Source organism: Cordyceps militaris, assembly GCF_000225605.1.
Source record: "Cordyceps militaris CM01 unplaced genomic scaffold CCM_S00009, whole genome shotgun sequence".
Taxonomy (NCBI): domain Eukaryota; kingdom Fungi; phylum Ascomycota; class Sordariomycetes; order Hypocreales; family Cordycipitaceae; genus Cordyceps; species Cordyceps militaris.
Genome location: NW_006271977.1, coordinates 650924 through 670703, shown reverse-complemented (window position 1 = coordinate 670703; position 19780 = coordinate 650924). Strand labels below are relative to the sequence as shown.

The 19780-nt window shown below is 54.5% G+C and overlaps 10 protein-coding genes across 10 annotated transcripts; 4 read left to right on the top strand and 6 right to left on the bottom strand.

The window, feature by feature from the left end:
* Positions 1-251: 251 nt before the first annotated feature.
* On the bottom strand, positions 252-889 carry CCM_09528 (uncharacterized protein; the record flags this gene model as incomplete). The annotated part of the gene is made up of 2 exons (XM_006674661.1): positions 252-610; positions 694-889. 2 exons carry the CDS (start codon positions 887-889, stop codon positions 252-254), a joined length of 555 nt encoding a protein of 184 aa, XP_006674724.1.
* Positions 890-1113: 224 nt separating this feature from the next.
* Positions 1114-2250, bottom strand: CCM_09527 (meiotic recombination protein spo11; the record flags this gene model as incomplete). Its single annotated transcript, XM_006674660.1, has 6 exons — positions 1114-1620; positions 1672-1743; positions 1791-1871; positions 1917-2003; positions 2047-2155; positions 2201-2250. The coding sequence occupies 6 exons, from the start codon at positions 2248-2250 to the stop codon at positions 1114-1116; spliced, it is 906 nt and encodes a 301-aa protein (XP_006674723.1).
* A 643-nt stretch (positions 2251-2893) lies between these two features.
* On the top strand, positions 2894-5197 carry CCM_09526 (lanosterol synthase; the record flags this gene model as incomplete). Its single annotated transcript, XM_006674659.1, has 2 exons — positions 2894-3115; positions 3197-5197. 2 exons carry the CDS (start codon positions 2894-2896, stop codon positions 5195-5197), a joined length of 2223 nt encoding a protein of 740 aa, XP_006674722.1.
* A 155-nt stretch (positions 5198-5352) lies between these two features.
* On the bottom strand, positions 5353-6317 carry CCM_09525 (ribulose-phosphate 3-epimerase; the record flags this gene model as incomplete). The annotated part of the gene is made up of 4 exons (XM_006674658.1): positions 5353-5619; positions 5700-5945; positions 6022-6148; positions 6202-6317. 4 exons carry the CDS (start codon positions 6315-6317, stop codon positions 5353-5355), a joined length of 756 nt encoding a protein of 251 aa, XP_006674721.1.
* A 571-nt stretch (positions 6318-6888) lies between these two features.
* On the top strand, positions 6889-8487 carry CCM_09524 (SGT1 and CS domain containing protein; the record flags this gene model as incomplete). Its single annotated transcript, XM_006674657.1, has 1 exon — positions 6889-8487. One exon carries the CDS (start codon positions 6889-6891, stop codon positions 8485-8487), a length of 1599 nt encoding a protein of 532 aa, XP_006674720.1.
* Positions 8488-8734: 247 nt separating this feature from the next.
* On the bottom strand, positions 8735-10264 carry CCM_09523 (Taurine catabolism dioxygenase TauD/TfdA; the record flags this gene model as incomplete). The annotated part of the gene is made up of 1 exon (XM_006674656.1): positions 8735-10264. The coding sequence occupies one exon, from the start codon at positions 10262-10264 to the stop codon at positions 8735-8737; it is 1530 nt and encodes a 509-aa protein (XP_006674719.1).
* A 454-nt stretch (positions 10265-10718) lies between these two features.
* Positions 10719-12281, bottom strand: CCM_09522 (tRNA-splicing endonuclease subunit Sen2, putative; the record flags this gene model as incomplete). The annotated part of the gene is made up of 1 exon (XM_006674655.1): positions 10719-12281. The coding sequence occupies one exon, from the start codon at positions 12279-12281 to the stop codon at positions 10719-10721; it is 1563 nt and encodes a 520-aa protein (XP_006674718.1).
* Positions 12282-13215: 934 nt separating this feature from the next.
* CCM_09521 (ceramide glucosyltransferase, putative) lies at positions 13216-14881 on the top strand (the record flags this gene model as incomplete). The annotated part of the gene is made up of 2 exons (XM_006674654.1): positions 13216-13304; positions 13378-14881. 2 exons carry the CDS (start codon positions 13216-13218, stop codon positions 14879-14881), a joined length of 1593 nt encoding a protein of 530 aa, XP_006674717.1.
* A 753-nt stretch (positions 14882-15634) lies between these two features.
* Positions 15635-16462, bottom strand: CCM_09520 (multiple ankyrin repeats single kh domain protein, putative; the record flags this gene model as incomplete). Its single annotated transcript, XM_006674653.1, has 1 exon — positions 15635-16462. One exon carries the CDS (start codon positions 16460-16462, stop codon positions 15635-15637), a length of 828 nt encoding a protein of 275 aa, XP_006674716.1.
* Positions 16463-17874: 1412 nt separating this feature from the next.
* CCM_09519 (uncharacterized protein) lies at positions 17875-18513 on the top strand (the record flags this gene model as incomplete). Its single annotated transcript, XM_006674652.1, has 1 exon — positions 17875-18513. One exon carries the CDS (start codon positions 17875-17877, stop codon positions 18511-18513), a length of 639 nt encoding a protein of 212 aa, XP_006674715.1.
* Positions 18514-19780: the final 1267 nt, after the last annotated feature.

The following is a 19780-nucleotide window of genomic DNA, read 5'->3' as shown; positions in this document are numbered from 1 at the left end:
CAGTACCGGTTCATGCGGTGACGAAAAACCGAGGCACACATGTATCTAGTCGACAGAATATATACAAACTGACTAGAAGGATAATTTTGAGAAAAGTAGCTTCGCACTTTTGCGATCCAATGGAATGTGCCCTCCTGCTACCCCTAGTGCCGTGTGCCGCTTGTACCGCTCTGTCGATTTCGTGCTTTTCCTCTTGTTTGTCAGCAGCATCCCCCAAGTCCCTTTGATCGTTCACTTTGTCGTATTATTTCTCATGAACTAGCCCCAGGCTTGCTATCCTCGATCGTCTCTTCCACCTCGATTGAGGCAGTGGCGTTGTTGAGGCCCTCGTCGGTGTTTTTGCTCTCCAGCTCCTTGAGGAAAGATAGGAAATATGCCGACACGTCAGTCTTTTCGTTCTGGTTGGCCAGATCCAGAGGCACGTAGTCGCGCTCGTTGGCCAGGGCCGGCGAAGCGCCGTGCTCCATGAGAAGCTTCACCGTATCCAGGTGACCGCCGAGCGCCGCCCAGTGCATGCCAGTATTTCCGTGCTCATTCGGCTCGTCTAGGAATGCCTGCTTCTCCTCCTTTGGTCTTGCGTCAAAGCACTCAATGACTTTGCGAACGGTTTCTGGTGTTGATCAGCCCTCAGCCCGCGAAATATGACAAAGAAATCGTCCCATATTTCAGTGAAAGCAGCTCAAAAAGTCATACCTAAATGTCCGTTGCCGGTCGCCATGTGCAGTACTGTGGATTTGCCCTCATCCTTGCTTGCCATGAGAATGACAGCGGGCGCAACCTTTTCACGATCAGCCAGCGCGGTCACACTGTCCATGAGGTCGGCGCCCTCTCCGATGCGGGCAAAATAAATGAGATCATCGATCTCATCTTCTGTGAGTTGTGGCGCCATCTTTTAGAGGTCTTTATGTTGGTATGCTTATCTACTCGTCGAGTGAGCCGTTGATACAAAAAATTTGGGACTGAGGGGACTGTGTGAATTGAGTACCCCGCAATTTTCGCACCGTGCGCCCAGAAAGGTACAGGGTATGTACTACTGTAAACACGACAAGATTAAATCAAACCGGCGAGGAATAGAGGGGAAATATCTTCGAAAGCATTTTACAGTTATTGTAGCTAGTATATAATATCAAGCACTTTCTGCAGGGCATTGTTCAACCAATGCGTGATATCACCGCTGTCGTCGAGAAACTGAATCTCGGCTTTGGTGCCCAACATTAACATGATTTGAAGTTCGCGGCGCATTAGTATTTGCTCAAAGTCCCCATCGCCAGCGTCAAAGCTTTTGCGCAACATTCGGAAAGCGCACAGTCTATCACGGATTGTCAGGTTTACTAAACAATTATCAGACCACACTCCTGTTTGCGCACTACTGCCAGCTCCCGACGCCAGTCTGTTGTTGTGGAGGGTTCCTAGATGACCAGACTGTATTCCAAGCCAGCCGAAATTGATTCTGACGTTACTGGATTCGTGAGAGAAGTTTGTGGTCCCATAACGGTAGCATGAGAAGATACTGAGCCCATCAGGGTCGAAATCGGACAAGACAAGCATTGGCAGATGCGGGCATTCCGCTTCGATTTTGGTCAGAAAGCTCCTTGTCATCAAATCAGGATAACCCCTGGCCTAGGGTAATTAGAGCCAAGACTGAAGTTGTTGCTTCAATTTTAGTCTTACCGTCACTAGTATTCCACTACCGGCGAGAGAAGTTTCCCAGAAACGGACCGCGACGAGGGACCGAAACACCGCCTGCAACTTGTCAGTCGAATATCTCCCTGGCCGTTCCGTACTCGTACATCTTTTTCGACTACAAGCAGCCACCTGGCATCGCGAGCTTCTATCCGTGAGACGGATCTGCTAAACGGAACCGCGGTGCCCTGCCAAAGTTAGAAGTGACTTAGCAGCGGTAACTGCCTGCTCACTAGTTCATTTTCCGAGGCATCTACGACTTCCCCGCTACGTAGATGGATGATCATACAGCCCGAGACCGAGCCTTTGGAAGACGAAGTCTGTTCTGTCAGCTCATGTTATGCGAGGGATCTGCAAGCTTACAATGTGCAAGTTGTCCCGGTCAGTGTCGAGCGTGTAAGCCAGATCATCGACTAGTTCATCGACAACCCTTTGTGTCTCGAATAGCTCCTGATGTTGATAATAAATGTGTCTGCAGAAATGAGGAAATGAATTCTTAAACGCAGAGAAAATTCACCTTTTGGTCAAAATTGTCCCGGTCGTCATTGCCTGATGGGCTAGCTGCATAATCAACAGGACGCGAGCTGCTCTGGTAAGTAGGTACAAATTGCTTCGCCGCTTCGCGAAGCCGAATACTGACCAAACTTGCGCGCTTCCACAGCCGACGACCCAGGAAATCGTACAAAACTCTCTTCCCGGTTGTCAGGTCGGGAGCGTCGCCGGCGCGAAGAAAACGGTATTTTCAGCTGATTCGCGGTAGCGAGGGAATCTGCGACACCCTCTAGCGTCGATTCAATACGACTTATGACAACTGCCGATGCAAGCCGCGATCCCACAGACATGCTACCACTCATTCTGTTAATAATGCAGTTGATCTGGGAGCTTTGCTAGTAACTGACGCAAAAATGATATTTGACGTTGTTTGCCAAGCAAACGGCCACGGCTGGTACCTACCTACCTAAGGTACATAGGTAGTTAGGTGCCGGATGCCAGCCGACGGAATGGTCCGAATTCGAGATGCCCCACACCTCCTCTACGTACTCGTATGTACAATCGCGAAAAAAGCTGCCGACACACAATCACGGCAGATATTGCGCCGCTGCTCCATTGCAGATGCAGAGTCGCCGAAGCTTATAAAGTTGCAAAGGGCTGGGGAATTGGGACATCATACTTGTGAAGAGCCATTGACTTGTTCAGAACATTTTTTGCCATGGCGACAACGACTGGCCGAGAAACGCGCTCTGCGCACAAACGCACTGGTGACAGAGACACCAACACAGAGAAGCCCAAGATTGAGGGCAAGACAGACCATACCCGATGGCGTCTCAAAGACGACGATAGTCGACACACCTGGCACTATCTGACCGAGGATAGTGAGCTGGAGAAATGGCCACAGAGCAATGCAGAAAAGTACTATCTGGGCTTGCCGTTGGTACGTCCCAAAAACCCCTTGACTCAGTACCCCTTTCTCATTGATTTACCACTCGCACAATGTTAACGAGCTTTGTTCCAGGGTTTCCCCGATTACCCCAAAGCGACGAGTGCCATCGAGGCAGCGAATAACGGACTCAACTTCTTCGAGAAGCTCCAGTTGCCGTCGGGCCACTGGGGCTGCGAGTATGGCGGCCCCATGTTTCTACTGCCCTGTGTGGTCTGCGCTTGGTATGCCACCAAGACACCCATCCCAGAAGCATATGCCATCGAGATCAAGAATTACCTTGCCGCGCGAGCGCACCCCGACGACGGAGGATGGGGCCTGCATATCGAAGGCGAGAGCACCGTCTTTGGCACCAGTCTCAACTATACCGTCCTACGCCTTGTCGGCGTTGACCCCGAGGATCCAATCATGGTCAAGGCGCGAGGCACACTACACAAGCTCGGCGGTGCTCTCTATGCCCCTCACTGGGCCAAGTTTTGGTTTGCCACGCTTGGCGTCATGAGCTGGGACACTGTCAACCCCATCCCGCCCGAGATCTGGCTCCTGCCAGATTGGGTCCCAATTGCTCCTTGGCGCTGGTGGATTCACATTCGCCAAGTTTTCCTGCCCATGGGATACATTTACTCGAAGAAATGGAGCTGCCCCGAGGATGACATTATCCGTGGGTTGAGAGACGAGCTCTTTGTCGATGCGCACGCGGAGATCAGTTGGGCCAGCCACCGCAACAGCATTGCGCCGCAGGACAACTATCACCCCAAATCTTGGCTGCTCAACAGCGTCAACTGGGTTATTGTGAATATATACAATCCCTACCTTCGACCCAACTTCATCAAAAACAAAGCAGAAGCGTGGGTCAGCCAGCTTCTGGATATGGAGGACCACAACACAGACTACGCAGATCTCGCGCCCGTTAATGCGCCCTTAAACACGGTTGTGTGTTACATCCGAGATGGCCCCGAGTCATTCTCATTCAAACGACACATCGAACGACTGGAAGAGTTTCTGTGGGTTAAGGACGAAGGCATGCTTGCCAACGGCACCAACGGCGTGCAGTGCTGGGACACGTCGTTCTCCATCCAGGCCGTGGTCGAGTCTGGTCTGCATACGGATGAGCGCTGGCGACCTATGCTACTCAAGGCGCTCCACTACCTCGACCGGCAGCAGATCCGCGACGACTGTGTCGACCAGGAAATGTGCTACCGGCAGCCGCGCAAGGGCGGGTGGCCGTTCAGCAACCGCGACCAGGGCTACGGCGTCAGCGACTGCATCGCCGAAGCGCTCAAGGCCATCATCCTGCTCCAAGAAACTGAGGGCTACCCGGCCGTGCTCGAAGACCAGCGCCTCTTTGACGCCGTGGATACGCTTCTGCTGTACCAGAACAGCAACGGTGCCTGTTCGTCGTACGAGGCGCGCCGCGGCGGCGAGTACATGGAGCTGCTCAACGGCGCCGAGGTATTCGGCAGAATCATGATCGAGTACGACTACCCCGAGTGCACGACGGCGTGCGTCACCGCGCTCTCACTTTTCCACAAGCATAGGCCCGACTACCGCGGCGCCGAGATTACCACCTTTATCCGGCGCGCCACCAATTGGATCCGCACCAATCAGCGCCCCGATGGCAGCTGGTACGGCAGCTGGGCCATCTGCTTCACGTACGCGACCATGTTTGCACTTGAGAGCATGGCGCACGTCGGCGAAACGTACGCCAACAGCTACGTTTCCAGAAAGGGCTGCGAGTTTTTGCTGTCCAAGCAGCGTGCCGACGGTGGCTGGTCCGAGAGCTACAAGGCCTGCGAGACCATGACGTACGTTGAGCATCCGACGGGCTCGCTGGTGGTGCAGACAGCCTGGGCCCTCATCGGTCTCATGGAGGCCGAATACCCGAACGTCGAGCCGCTCAAGAAGGGCATCAAGCTCATCATGGACCGCCAGCAAGCCAACGGCGAGTGGCTGCAAGAGGCCATCGAGGGCGTGTTCAACAAGTCGTGCATGATCTCGTACCCGAATTACAAGTTTACCTTTACCATCAAGGCTCTCGGGATGTTTGCCAAGAGATATCCCAACGAGAAATTTTAGCTGTCGCAGCACCTTGACGGGTACGTTGCGTACATAATTACCAATGGCAATACTCTTAATAAAGAAGAACGAAAAACACCTCCATTTATGTACTTCGTGAAATCCTCCAGATTGTATCCGTTTTAAAAGTATGTGCCATTTCAGGACTCGTTGTCTTAGAGCTTGCCGCTCCTGTCCTGGACGGCTTTCCGTAACAGCGCAATCATCTCGGCCGGGTCCTTGGCACCAAACACGGCGCTGCCGGCGACAATGACGTTGGCGCCCGCATCGGCTGCCTGGTCAATGGTGGTGGGTCCGAGACCGCCGTCGACTTCGATATTGAGGTCGGGATACCGTTGGCGCAGGGCCTGCACCTTGGGAAGCTCCGACGCCATGAACTTTTGGCCGCCAAAGCCGGGGTTGACTGTCATGACAAGAACCATCTGCGACAAGGGAGATGCGGTTAGCATGGCCTGAAGCGGCTTGGCCAGAGGTCCGGGGAGTTAGCGGAGGGTGAACACACATCAGGTAGCTCTTTGGGGTCGGAATTGTCGAGGTACTCCCACAGCACATCGACAGAGGTGCCGGGTTTAATGGCAATACCGGCAAGCATGCCATTGTCGTGAATATAGCGGATGAGGTCGCGGGGATTCGTCTTGCCCTCGGAGGAATGTTCGGGGTCGGTGGCGTCGGTCGAAAAGGCAGCTTCGTAGTGGAAGCAGTATAGATCGCAGCCGACGTCCTTGAAAGACTTGACCCATTTCTTGGGCTAACAGAAGAAATCACGTCAGCATATCGGCATATCAGCCGGGGGAGCCGGGGGAGCCGGGGGACGGGATGCGCACCTCCGCAATCATCATATGGCAGTCAAAGGTGCCGCGGCCGTGGTTCTCGGTCGGTCTGTCGACGAAGCCGCGAATCTTGGCGACAACGGGCGCGCCAAACGTCATGTTGGGCACAAAGTGGCCGTCCCTGATTGCGAGATTAGCGACGCGGTAGGTGGGTGGTCCGGAATGCATGCTGACATGATGTCGACGTGAAGCCAGTCGGCGCCCTGCTCCATGGTGCGGGCACACGCATGGCCAAACTCGGCAAAGTCGGCGCTCAGCACCGAGGGCGCAATAATGGCTTTCGGCGCCATGGTGACTGTCAATTGAACCGGTATATGAAGGAGAACCGGGGTTGGGGAGATGGTGAGAGAGAAGGAGAAGAGGAGAAGCACGGCGGCCCCGGTGTCGGGTTCAGGCCAGGGCAGATGGGATCTTTGGCGGGGTTTCGGTGGCGGCTTTTTCTAGGTGGGGGGAGGGGGGGGGAGGGAGCTGTCTTTGGTTGGAAATGGCTAGTTACGGGAAGGGAGTACCTGGCAAAGTGTACGAGTACACAACGTGGGAAATGACGAACTGGAGAGAAAATGGAAAAGGGCGGCAAGACAGCCTATATCGCGGCGACTATTCGCCGCATAATTCGCATTGCATCCATTCACGGTATTCACAGATCATGCACGCTGTATGTCGGCGCTAAGGTACAGATATCTTACCATGTATCCTTTGGTAGTTTTAGACTTTTGCAACTTCATGTCATTTGATAAATGCTTCTTGCTCAGCAGTTCATATGTACTAGTCGGCGATATTGACTGATTATGGATTTGTTCGATAGTTGCTTCGTCTCGTTTTTCGGCTGGCCATTGACGCCAGGTGCTACATTGCCCCACTATGAAGAAGCATCTCGACTCTACCATAGCTGCATGGCGTCCTGCTGTCGCTCTAGTTACAACCAACCAACTCTGCCAACGCGAGTTTCTCACTTCTTCTTCATCTGTCCCTCCAAAACCAATTCCGCCTACGAGGCGATCCCCCGTCATCTTCAGCCACCTCATCGTCCGAAACGAACTGCAAGTCGTTCCAGGAATGTCCCACATCACCCTCGCCCAACAGGGCCTGGCCGCCGCCGAGGCCAAGGACTGGGACGGCGCCATCACCAAGCTCTCCGCGGCGCTGCAGTCGTCCCCCAACCCGGCTTGGCTGATTGCGCGCTCCAAGGTGCTCATCAACCTGGGCCGCTTCGCCGAGGGGCTCGACGACGCCAACCTCGCCTGGCACACCGCGTTTGCCCGCGGTAAGCGGCCGCTCATGATCGAGGCCAACTACCGCCGCGCCGTCGCCTACTTTCGCCTGGGCCGCCTCGCCGACGCCGACGCGTGCTGCGTGTACGCCATGCGGCTCATCAAAGGTGCCGCCGCGACGGACAGCGGCGAGGATCCCGTCGCGCACCTCAGGGACCCGGTCACGGGCCGTTGGACCGCCACGGCCGCGGACGCCATTCAAGAGGCGCGCAAAGACGATGAAAGCGCCGGAGGGCGCTCCGGCGGCGGTTTGGCCGCCCTGGCCATGGGTAGCGCCGGATCGGGGCAGCCGCAGGTAAAGGAATGGCGCATGGCGAGCACGCTGCGGATCCAGATCCTCTCAGCCATGCAGAAGCTGCCCGCGGATGACCCCGCGCGGACGGCGACGGCAACAGCCAAGCCAGAAGAAAAGAAGCTCGCAGATTTGTCAGGAACCACGGAAGCAGGGAAGCCGGCTGACGAACCGGCTTCCACGCAGGCACCTGCTTTGACACAGCCACCTGCTGCTGCCAAGCCAACCGTGCCCAGCGACACACCCCTTCGACTGCAAGAGTTCCAAAGCAACACCAACATGTCCGTCTCCATCTTCTCCAAGGGCGTCAACAAGGAGACGCTCAAGGTCGATTTCCAGCCTCGCTCGGTCCATCTGGACCGCGTCATCTACCCGAGCGGCGACGAAAAGGCCTTCCAGCTGGACCTGTGGGGTGAAATCGACACAACCGCTTCCAAGTACACCGTCACCCCGAACAAGGTCGAGCTCAGCCTCGTCAAGAAGACGCCCGGGAAATGGGCCCAGCTAAAGTCCGACGGCAACCCCATCGCGCAGGCCGATGCGGCTCTCGAGGAGGCAGCGACGGGGGTCACGAAGGCGTCCAAGCCAGTCGTCGCTGCCACCGCCGATACCACAAAGGCAGCGACCCCCGCCTACCCGACCTCATCGCGCACCGGCCCCAAGAACTGGGACACGCTCGACGTCGGCGACGACGGCAAGGACGACGAGGACGGCGGCGACGTCAACATCTTCTTCAAGAAGCTCTTCAAAAATGCGACGCCCGAGCAGCAGCGGGCCATGCAAAAGAGCTTCACCGAGAGCAACGGCACCAGCCTGAGCACCGACTGGAGCGACGTCAAGGACAGGACGGTCGAGACGGTCCCGCCCAGCGGCGTCGAGCCGAAGAAGTGGAATTAGTCGCGTCGCGGGCCTCGTGTATCACAGGAAAGTGGCGGCGGTAGGGAAAGACGGTTAGCATAACAGTAGCATGCAATTATTGCAGGAGGAAATGAAGAAGAAGGGGAGAGAGACACAGTTCTCGTGACGGCAAATTGCTGAAATTAAATCATAGCTCAATATACCACCATGTTCATCTATCATAATCCATCACCACGGAATCCTTTCGCGTCCAACGCAAACGGGGTAATCCATCACCGTATCTTTCTTACACCTCCTTGTCGACCAGCGCCTGCGCCTCCGCCGTCCACGCCTCGTTGGCGCGAATCTTGTCCTCATATCCATCATACCACACCCCCTCCCCCGCCCTGTCCCTCGCGAGCAACTCTTCCGGAATTTGCGTCGCGACGCTCACAAAGTCCTCTTGGGCTAGATACGCGCCGCGCAGCCACCTGCTGCCGCCGCCTCCGGCATCAAACGCCGTGCGGCCGTGCATCACTCTCAGATTATCAAACAGCACGCACTCGCCCGGCCGCATCTTCTTCTGGTACATGGCGGCGTCGCCGTTGATGAGACTCTCAAAGACGCGGGCGCCGGCGAGCCACGGCCGCAGCGGGGGCTCGTCCGCGGCGCGCGCGCCTTGAAACGGCGGCGACCAGAAGACGTTTTCGAAGCGGCCGTCGCGGTCGTAGTGCAGCAGCGGGCGCTGCTGCGCGTAGCTGTAGCCGTTGCGGGTGTACGCGTACGGGACCGGGTGGTGCCGCAGGGGCGCGGCGAGGGTCGGGTGGGCGTGGAGCAGCAGGCGGGCGGCGCGCTCGCCGTCGCTGAAGAGCGACTCGCCGCCGGCGCACGAGTTGTCGAGGCAGTGCAGGATCTGGATCTTGGGCGGCGGCGCGAGGTAGAGCAGGTCCTGGTGGAGGCCGAGGTAGCCGGTCGTGTACGCGACGTTTTCGGCATTGGGCTTGGCGCGCACGTCAAAGGTGCGGCCGTAAAAGGTCTCGCGGATGTTGGCGATGCGCGTCGCGATGCGCACGACAGAGTCCTCGTCGCGCGGCACGTCGGTCAGGTACACCAGCCCGAGGCGGACCAGGTCCAGCACCACCTTCCACAGCGCGTCGCCGCCGGCTATGAACTCGGCGTAGTCGACGCCGCGCACGCGCTCCGCAATCGTCGCCCGGTCCCATAGGGTTATGCCCGCGCGCGCCCGCACCGAGTTGAAGACGGGTGGGATCGCCGCCGTGTCGACCGCCGCACGCGCGCCGAGCGCCACTTCGAGGCTCTCCCACGACACCGTTGTCTCGTGCTCTGTAAAACGCGCAATATCCTTACGAAAACTCACGCCCAGGCCGTCGGCTGTCTCGCGGACGTGGGCGATGCCGAGGCCGCGCGGGATCTCCACCGACGCGAACGTCTTTTGCCCCGACGACGGGTCCTTGCAGGCGGCGCACTGACAGCCGTCCCGGAGCGCGGCCGCGTCGAGCGTGACGGTCGCGCCGCCGTCCTCGCACCGCACAACCACGCGGTCACTGTGCTGCACGTACGATAACGGTCCCGTGGACAGGCCGGCGTGCGTGATGAGCGTCTGCTTGTGATGTCCCTGCTGCTCGCGGAGCTCCTTGAGTCGCCAGGGCACTGTTCCACTGCTCTTGAGGCCATTTGGGCCGCCTTTCTGGGCCCCGGTTGCTGCCGGTTGCTCATTCTGCTGTGCTGCCGTACTGTTTGAGTTGTATCGGGGAATGGTCAAGCCTACGCGCAGCCGAGGCGCCCGACGTATAAAAGCTCGCCCGGGTGAGAGCATTTTCGGCAACAAGCGAGAACCTCTTTTCCGACGTAATATTTTTTTTGTCTTCGAAATCTGTTGATGCTTATAGACGATTGCGTTTCGGGGAAAACACACGTGGTAATGAGACACTCGGACGAGCGGGAGGGGCTATGCTGATATATTGAGGTTTGTGGGTTGTGGTAGTTGCCGACAAGGTGGAGGAAGGCCGAAATCTGGGGAGCTGCCTCGGCGGTTGCGCCATCTGCGCCATCTCCATGCCCATCCAGGCGCGGCCAATCTCCGCGTTTCGCCCCGAAGCCCGAACATGTTTTTTTGTTTGATCCAAGAAAAGGATTCAATGAAAAACAGAATCATCAAGGACAGTGCGAATGCACCAATCTGCTCATGCATGTACATCCTCCTTCTGAGGGGAAATCGCTAAAGTTACAAGGGAAGGGAAGGGGTATCTATCATATACTAGTATCCTCCGCTACCGATTCCTGTTGGCAGCCCAGCGCTTGACCATGATTTCTCTTACTTTGTACAGTTTCAACGCATCTGTTAAGCCAGCTGTGATGGCCGCGTCAAAAATCGGCGGGGGCGGGACGTCCACGTACACGAGCACCAGGCTCTTGGTGACATGTGACAGCACTCGCACCACGCTATGAAGCCAGGCCCAAGATTTTGTTTCCGCTCTTTTCCAATGCGCTTTCCACCAGGAATGCGAGTAGGATGGAACGATGATGAGGCCAAATTCAGCGTGGTCGAACACGGGGCCGCGAGCGTATAGAAGCCAGTCGACGCCAAATTTGATGCCCGCGCGAGGAACCCAACCGAGCGAGCGAAAGTGATGGTACACGACATAATGTACCAAAAAGCTATCGTCTGGTTGCAAGTCGTCTGCGTCGGGTCCATTTCGCGGGGGTGAATAGGAGTGTTCGCGGAATAAGCGCAGTAGCTCCATGGTAGACATGTCAAGCCCAGAGTATGGATCCGTGATGGAAAGCGCCCCTAGACCAAAGTTGAGGAAGAAAGCCTCTTCTGGGGTGAGCTGAAGATGCTCCTTGTTGACAAGAGTGTCTTTGGGGGACTCTGTCGCCGTCACGGGTGAGTCATCGTCATGGGGGGTTGTCAGCTCGGCACGCCCGTCAGGAGTGGTTTTGGAACTTGGCGGATCGGAGAATTCAAATGTAGTGGATTCCACTTGCGGTGAAAATCGAACACTCTTTTGAGGCTTCTCGGAACCGTCTCGGGAATTTGTTGAACTGCCGCGAGAGCGCGATGCTGGCGTCTGGGGAGTTGTCGTAGAACCATTGATCCCGGTTTCAGTAGTGATACCAGCGAGCTTCTCCATGAGCGAAAGCTCAGAGGGTGGCGCCATGTAATCGCCATTTACGAGAATCGACGTCGTCGCCAGCTTCGGCCTCGCCACTTTGATTTCTGACATAGAGTTAGGAAGTGCCAGAAGCTCTGCCGGGCCAACAGGAGGCTTAATCTTTGTTACCGCGTCTGCCGCGACAGCCACAGTTTGCGTCTCGCTGAGTTTTGTTTGACGAATGGCCTCTTGCTCGAGCTTAGCGCGTTCCCATTTTGCATCGGCACGTTCTTGTCGTCTTTGGGTTGTGTGTATTTCACTGACGTGCGTCGCTTCGAGACCCTTGCGGACGAGCTCGCGACGTAGCCAGCTCGGTTCACTTCGACTTAGACTACCTTTACCAAAAAAGCCTTGTTCCCACAAGCCCCTCATGAATGTTTCATCGGTTATGTGGACAGAGTTGGTGCCTTCCGACCACACGCCGTGGTAGACGATGGAGGGTTCCGCAGGCGGTGGGCGCACAGTCTGTTTTAGCCATGCGTACGCTACGTGGATTATGGATATGGGATTGTTGGGATAGAATGCTGGTAGCGGAAAAGTCCGAATCGGTACGGGCAGGGAATAGATCTGATGCAAAGGCAAACCTCTGCGTTTAGGCACTGTTTTGCCGTTGGGCTTTGGCGGCGCAGAGTCTTCTGGCACCGCCGTCAACGGGAGCGAGATTTTTATTTCAGTCATTATTGGCTCTGATTGTGTCTTTTCCTCAGTTAGCAATGGCTCCAATACGAGTTGGTGAAAGAAGGAAGGCAAAATTGAGTGTGCTATATCAGATACCGTTGTAGTCTATTCAGTTGCCTTCACAGAGACCAAATGAATGGATTCTCTAAGCACTAAAATTTCGTGTCATCACCATAGCAGGGGAAAGAAGCAAATCGCTTCTAGGGGTTGGTAGGGGAAATAGGTGGTGTGCAAAAATGTGCATGACAGAAGGAGCAAGGCTCGCTTGAGTTACGCGAAAAGAATTCCCGCTTACCTTTACAGCATTGTCATCGACCAGAGACGAGACAGAGTCATGTCTAGGATGATAACGATATTGACAGTCGAGCGATCGAGCCGGAGTTTGGTAGCCTGGGTTTGGCAGCCTGCGCGTCGACGAATGTGCTTCCAGTGCAGTGAGATGAAGGAAGAAGAAGAAGAAGTGAGGAAATTGTTGGCAGCGAAATTTCCAGGTTACGGAGTTTTAGGTGGGGATCACGAGTGGTCAAGTCTCCACCTTTGGTAAGGTATTTTAGCCGTATTCGTGAAGCTGCTCCGACATTGCACCGGTGATCAGGAAAGAGGCCACTTGAGAAAACTAGGAAGAAAAGACCGTTCATGGGCTAATAGAGCTCGAGTCGTACCCAATCTTGAAATTTCGCATCAACCAATACCATTATGTAAGCCTCGCGTGGCATCTAACCCAAAATTGCGACGCCCGCATCGCGGAGAGCCATATTGACTTGCTCCACAATCTACCACAACTCGACATTCTTTACACTTCACTTCGCCCGGACACCACGGAAGCAGAAAAGGCTCCTTGGCCAGGGAGTCTCTGGCGCTCGTTGCGGATGTTTGAAATTATTTCAACCATCTTTCCTGAATATTGACCTCGAAACTGTCACCCAAGGCAGCAATGGCTGCGTTCGTCGAGACAGTTGCCGCCATCAGCCTAATTTGGGTGCTCTTCGTCATCTTCGTGCAAGCTGTGGGCATTAGCGCAATGTATGCCCGCCCAAGCTAAAGATGCATAGGGCTGCCTCAACGAACCGAGTGACTCCGCTGACGTTTTATGAAGCTACCGTTACTTTTCGCGCGTGCCGCAAGCCTCCGTCTCGGCCAAGCTCGCCAGCGACGCGCCTGGCGTCACCATCATCCGCCCCGTTAAGGGTCTCGAGCCCAACCTCTACGACTGCATTGCCTCGACATTCCGCCAAGACTACCCGGCTGACCGCTGTTCGATCCGCCTTTGCGTGGAGGATATCAGCGACCCCGCGTACCCAATCCTGGAGCAGCTCGTCGACGACTTCCCCCAGTTCGATGTCCGCATCCTCGTCGAGGCGCAGGACCCGGTCCTCCACGGGCCCGATGGCCACATTGAGAATCTAGGCCCGAATCCCAAGATACGAAACATTAGCAGAGCCTACCGAGAAGCCAAGAATGACATTATATGGATCATTGACTGCAACGTTTGGGTGTCGACGGGGGTGCTCGGACGCATGGTGGACAGGCTATCAGGCTTTGCACCGCAGGGCAAGGTGGTGCAGCCGTACAAGTTCGTGCATCATATGCCGCTTGTTATCGACACAGAGGACTATGGCAGAGATACGGCGACTAAGGAAAGTCTCTCGACGTCAACCGACCCTGCGAATGACATCGGCACGATGGAGAACCTCGGCACCAAAGCATGGAACCAAGGAGGCGGCCGCCTCGACGAAATGTTCATGGCGACAACGCACGTCAAGTTTTACGGTGCCATCAACTCTGTCGGAGTTGCTCCATGTATTGTGGGAAAGAGCAACATGTTCCGCAAATCTCATCTAGATCAGGTAACGGCAGCTTCAGGCCCACCAGCTCCAGGCGTTGTGTCTAGGCCAACAGGCATTGACCACTTCTCCTTCAACATTTGCGAGGACCACCTAATTGGTGATTTACTGTGGAAATCCAAAATCCCAGGCTTCCTCAACCACGGCATCGTCTGGGGCGACCTTGTTATCCAGCCCATGGCTGGTATGGGCGTCGCTTCGTACGCGGCGCGACGAGTTCGATGGTTACGCGCACGCAAATTTACGGTACTGGCTGCGACCCTTGTGGAACCGGGTGTCGAGTCTGTTCTTTGCTGTGCACATTTTACCTTTGCGCTGACGACTCTGCCCTGGATAAATCGCAACTTGGGCATTCCGCAAACGTGGGCTGCTGCTGGTTGTATTTGGTTGCTTGCCATGGCTGCATGGATGCTCGTGGACTGGTTTACCTTTCAGCATCTCCAGGCTGGGAACTCGACAAAGACAGATCAGAACACGCCAAAGTTTGCAAGGGGCACGCTGAGAAGCGGCGGCATGGCCAAACGACCGTTTTCAGAATGGCTACCGGCCTGGATCGGCCGCGAGGCCCTGGCGCTGCCTATTTGGGTTGTCGCTGTGTTACTCGGTACGACGGTAAGCTGGCGTGGAAGATCATTTTCTGTCAACATGGACGGTGCTGTAAAAGCTATCGGAGTGGCAGATATGCCAGTTGGATCTTCAATCACAATACCGGAGCTGGAACGAGAGCGACCTCGAACCAAGAATCGACTGGACTAAACGATGAGGAACAGAATGAAAGGCACCAGACAGTACCTGTTGATGTACCTGTTGATGACGCCGAGACTTAGTGCAAAGACGGTTTGACGAAGCTACTGCTCTACATGCATAGTTTCAGATTGGACGACTTTGGGAGGAACATTGCAGGAAGGACGTTGCTGTGAACATGACTGTGTTGGTAGAAGCTAGAATAATTCGATACCCCATAACTACATATGAGGCTCCGTGAATACGCGTTCCCGGGGGATCCTCGCTTGCTCCACGAGTTAATAGAAAACTCTACACGAACGGATACTCCCCGTCGTCGAGAGACGAAGCAACACTAGAATTACACTAATACTATAAATAAAACTTCATATTATCAAGAAAAAAATCATAAAAATATAAAAATCAAACTATTATACTCTCTAACCAGTTCTTTATTTACTACTGATATTGTTATTTTAGTAATTAGGTTTATTATTATATTATTTATATTTATTATAATTATGAAAAATATATCTTGAAAAAAACTAATAAAAAAACATACTTAGTAAGTATACAACTTTTTGCTATTTTTGGGACTGTTTACACATCCAATTTCTCAGAGGCAGTGCGTGACTCAAGCTGAAAGAGGTAACCCAATACCTACTCAGCATCCAATTTTCCCAATTACGCACGGTCAAGGGGCAAGAACACGGGCGCATTCGTTATATAGAGATATTCTTTTTGAATTCTGTCGAAAAATACCTGCTAATTCGATACGCTTCATCCTCATGCCTCAAGCCCTGCCCCCCTCAGGAGCTCAACGACCTTCTCGTTGCCTCCCTGCTTCGCCGCCCAGAGGGCAGAACGCCCCTTCTTGTCCCTAAAGGCAGTACTGGCGCCCTTGTCCAACAGATACGAGACGGGCTTTGCCTGGCCCTTGAAGGCGGCACGGTATAGGGCCGTCCCCCATTCGTCCTCGTCGACATTGGTATGGGTGAACCACCACTGCTCGACATGCTCGAGGTCGGCGCCGTTCTCCACCAGCAACTGCACCGCCTCCAAGTTGCCCAGTTCGGCGGCCGCGATGAGCGCGGTGCTATCCCGCTGCTTCCACCCGTGCCGGAGCATCAAGCGAATGATATCGAGCGAGGGCTTCTCGCCCGTCATGGCCAGGAGGGCCGGCTCCTGGTCGTCGTAGCCCCACGCCTTGTTGGGGTCCTGTCCGTTCTCCAGGACGAAGCGGACAATATCGACGTTGCCGTGGTACGCCTCCAAGCTCAACGCGTCGCCGACAAACTCGCTGTGGTGGGCGTTGAGGTCGAAGCCGTTCCGGACCAGCGCCTTCCACACGTCGAGGGAGTGTGCAAAGCAGGCCTGGTGGTAAATCTCGTTGTTCAACGAGTCGGGGGCAACGCGGAGGGCCTTGGTGCCAAAGACCCAGCCGATTATCTCCAACTGCGACTTTTGTATGGCGCGCTCGGCGATGCCCTCAAGCAGGGCCGCTTGCTTGGACTCATCCTCTGCTAAGGCGTAGATTGCCTCGACGCCCTCGACATTGTTGCTGTCAATCTCTGCAACCAACTGCTCTGGCAGGCGATCTCTAGCGTACGCCATGGAGAAGAGGGATTGGTCCGTAGTCGCCGAGAGTCAAGAAAAAGACGGGGAATTGGGCTGCTCAGACGATGCAACTGATGGTCTTATCTCTGCAAACGAATATTTGGAAAGATCACTGTTCAGTCTGGCTGCAGAATTTGCGTGAAGAAAAAGGGGAACTGTTGCCCAAAGGTCAAAAGCTCCGGCCAACTCGTCGTTTCGGTCTCGGCGCCCGCGCTGTGAGTCAGCCTGGCGATCACTCCATGAGAAATAGGCCTAGCTACGTAATCTCACAGGCTGCCAGTGTCTCGGTGAATAGAAAACGGGCGACACGTACTGTTACGTGATGCAGTTGGCGGATCGACGTTGGGCCATCAGGTATTAATCTGCACATGAAGACACAGCCCGCGGCCAGGTGTGGCTATGGCAGCCTATAGGTAAGTTGTCGCCAAATCCCATTTTGCATTCTTGTATCGGGGTGTACGCACTAGGCACACGCCGAGAGCGTGTGTAATTCTTTTCAGTATATCGATATTTCTGTTTAAGTGCTTAGAACCAGCAAGGAAGCCAGCTAGCCAGGAAGCAACCAGCCAGCCAGGAAGCCAGCCAGCCAGCCAGGAAGCAATCAGCCAGCCAGGAAGCCAGCCAGCCAGCCAGCCAGCTAGCTAGCGAGGAAGTAGTAGGGCGCTTATTAGAGAAGCTTACTAACTACCTAGGTAGCTAGCCACCTAGCTGGCTGGCTGGCTTCCTTGCTGGCTGGCTTCCTTGCTGGCTAGCTGGCTGGCTGGCTCTGGCTGGCTGGCTGACCTGAGACGTTGTTTCGTAGAAACCTACATGCAACGGCATGTGCCGTCTCTTAATAATATTAACATCAGTATGGAGGGACGATCGCTCGTTCATGTAGGTATCACATTCCGTCGGTGGCTGGTATCAACTCAAAATGGGTTTGTGTTTCCCGTCTACAGCATCCTTCAGTCGGTTCTCTTTTTTTTTTGGTCTCATTTCTACTCCAAGAGAGCCTTATTTTACTGATTGGAGCAACTGTCCACATCGTCGATCAGCGATCTTCGTTCGGCTCGGCCCGGGGTGGCCGAGCTACCCACGGCCGCTTTTCCCTCTGATCTGCAACGGTTGCGTGCTGACGTGAGATTCTGTGGCTTGGGCTGCCGTTCGATGAATATTCACACCGCAGAAGGCCGAACCATGCGGACACTTGCCGTGAATCACCTTTCCGGGTTCTCTTTGGTCTCATCGAGACGAGAAGAGACAACAGGCCGTCGTCAAGAGCCTCGTCTGTGGGACTCTTCCTGTCTGTAGCCATCACCATAGATTATATTCGACTACAAAAAGAGCCCAGTTCCGCAGCAGATGCCATTTTTCTGTTCTACATCCACAACACTGCCTGCGACTGTCCAACCAAAGCTGCACACGATATGTTGTTCTCCGCTTCCAACCGCAAGGGCGGTGCCCTGCTCTTCCTCTTCTCTCTCTTGAGCTCCCTACTCCTCTTCTCCTCCCAGGCGAGCACCGCCTTGGCCGCCCCCATTGACGGCTTCGAGACTCTCTTCATCCGGGACAAGGACATCCCGGACAAGGCCGAGGTCGAGAAGCTGATAAAGCCCGAGAACCTCGACGGTTTCTCCAAGTACGCCAAGAAGGACGAGCCCGGCAAGGACAAGTCCATCTTCTTCACCGGCCAGAGCCCGCAGGACATTGCCAAGATCGTCAAGGCGGCCCAGGACCACAAGCTCACCAGCATCCGCAACCTCTGGAAGAACCCAAACTTCTACAACCGCGGCCAGTACAAAGAGGTCGACGAACATACCTTTAGGGAGTTCCAGAAGGCCTTCTCCAAGTTCTACGCCAAGCGCAGCGAGGGCAAGGCTTACCTGATCTTCCCCCACGACAAGCAACCGTCCAAGGATGGTATCTTCTACAGTATCGAGCTACCCGAGATCATTGAAAATAAAAAGGTCAACAAGATTGTCTGGATTGACCAAAACAAGTTGACGGACAAGAACTATAAGTGGGAGGATGAGAAGAAGATCTACTGGGAGAAGCCGAAGCCCTAAACTACGCAATTGCCGAGGCTGAAGCGGGAAGTCTGCATGTTTAGATGACTTTTCGCTGTCGTCGGGCGCAGTGAGGGGAGAGCTCATCCATCTGCTTCGAACGGCTTTGTTAGACCTCTTGCGGAACACGGTCGGTTCGTTGTCTTTTCCCCTCCTGTAGTTCATGCAGTTCTTCCCGCAGGGGAACCTCCACGCAGCCCCAGAGTCTTATAGGTGGGCGCGCCCTCTATTTGGCAGCAGCTGATTAGTATAAATACTAAATAAAGCCTTCATATAAAAGTAAAGCCTTTTTATAAAGTGGTGCGTTTGGATTCTTGTGGCTCAGTTCTATAGAGGCTACCTAGAAGAATACGAAACAACAAGCTTGGTCTAATTTCGTCGAAATTGTAAGGGCGCTTGAGGAAGTCTTGGCTCGGTATATGAGGGCATGGAATAGTCATAATGACAACCACGTATAAAGCGCCACGACCTTTGCGGGCCAGATCAGATGACCGCATGAGAGCAAGTTCTATGAAACTTACACGACAATAAAACCGAATGAAAAACGCGCATTGTATGCATCAGCAACGGCGACGAAGCACATGTTTTGCTGGAGAAGTCCGCGATGCAGAAAATCGCCTTCGTCAGATTGGACGGATTTTGACACACTTAGCCAGTCAGAAAAACACAATTTTAGCCCAGCAGGCCGAAGGCGGCACAAACCTCGGGAGCGGGAGACAATGAGATTGGAGGCATCAAAGGTGTTGCAGGCTATTCTATAAATCAGATAGCGAGCGTGAAACTTGACTGAGCAGGGTGTGTCTATGTTACATCATCCATATGACAGTGTCTATCGCCCTGCCTGTCTGTATTGTGAAGTGACGAAGTAAGAGGATGACAAGAATTGATGCTTGATAAAAATGTATCCCTCCCTGTTTCCAACATTTATATTTCCTGTTGAGTCAACATCGGTCTGTTAGTCGTCTTTTGGCGAAGTCAGACCGCCCTCCTGCATCGCAACAGGCCTCAAGCCATACCGTCATCTACTAGAGCGATTACGTCCACGGATCCTATATAAAACATCAGTTAAATTACGATTGCAGCAGTTGAAGTTGAGAAATTCAATTGCTTTCTTCTCACAAACTACAAAAATGAAGTGGTGCTCAATTTTTGAGCCTCCCCTGTATTGGAAGCAGAACGTTAGCCAGCGTCGCAACCGCACCGAACAGTACCTCAACAGCCTCCGAACTCCCCTCGTCTACCGGTACGCCATCGTCGTCCCTGCCAA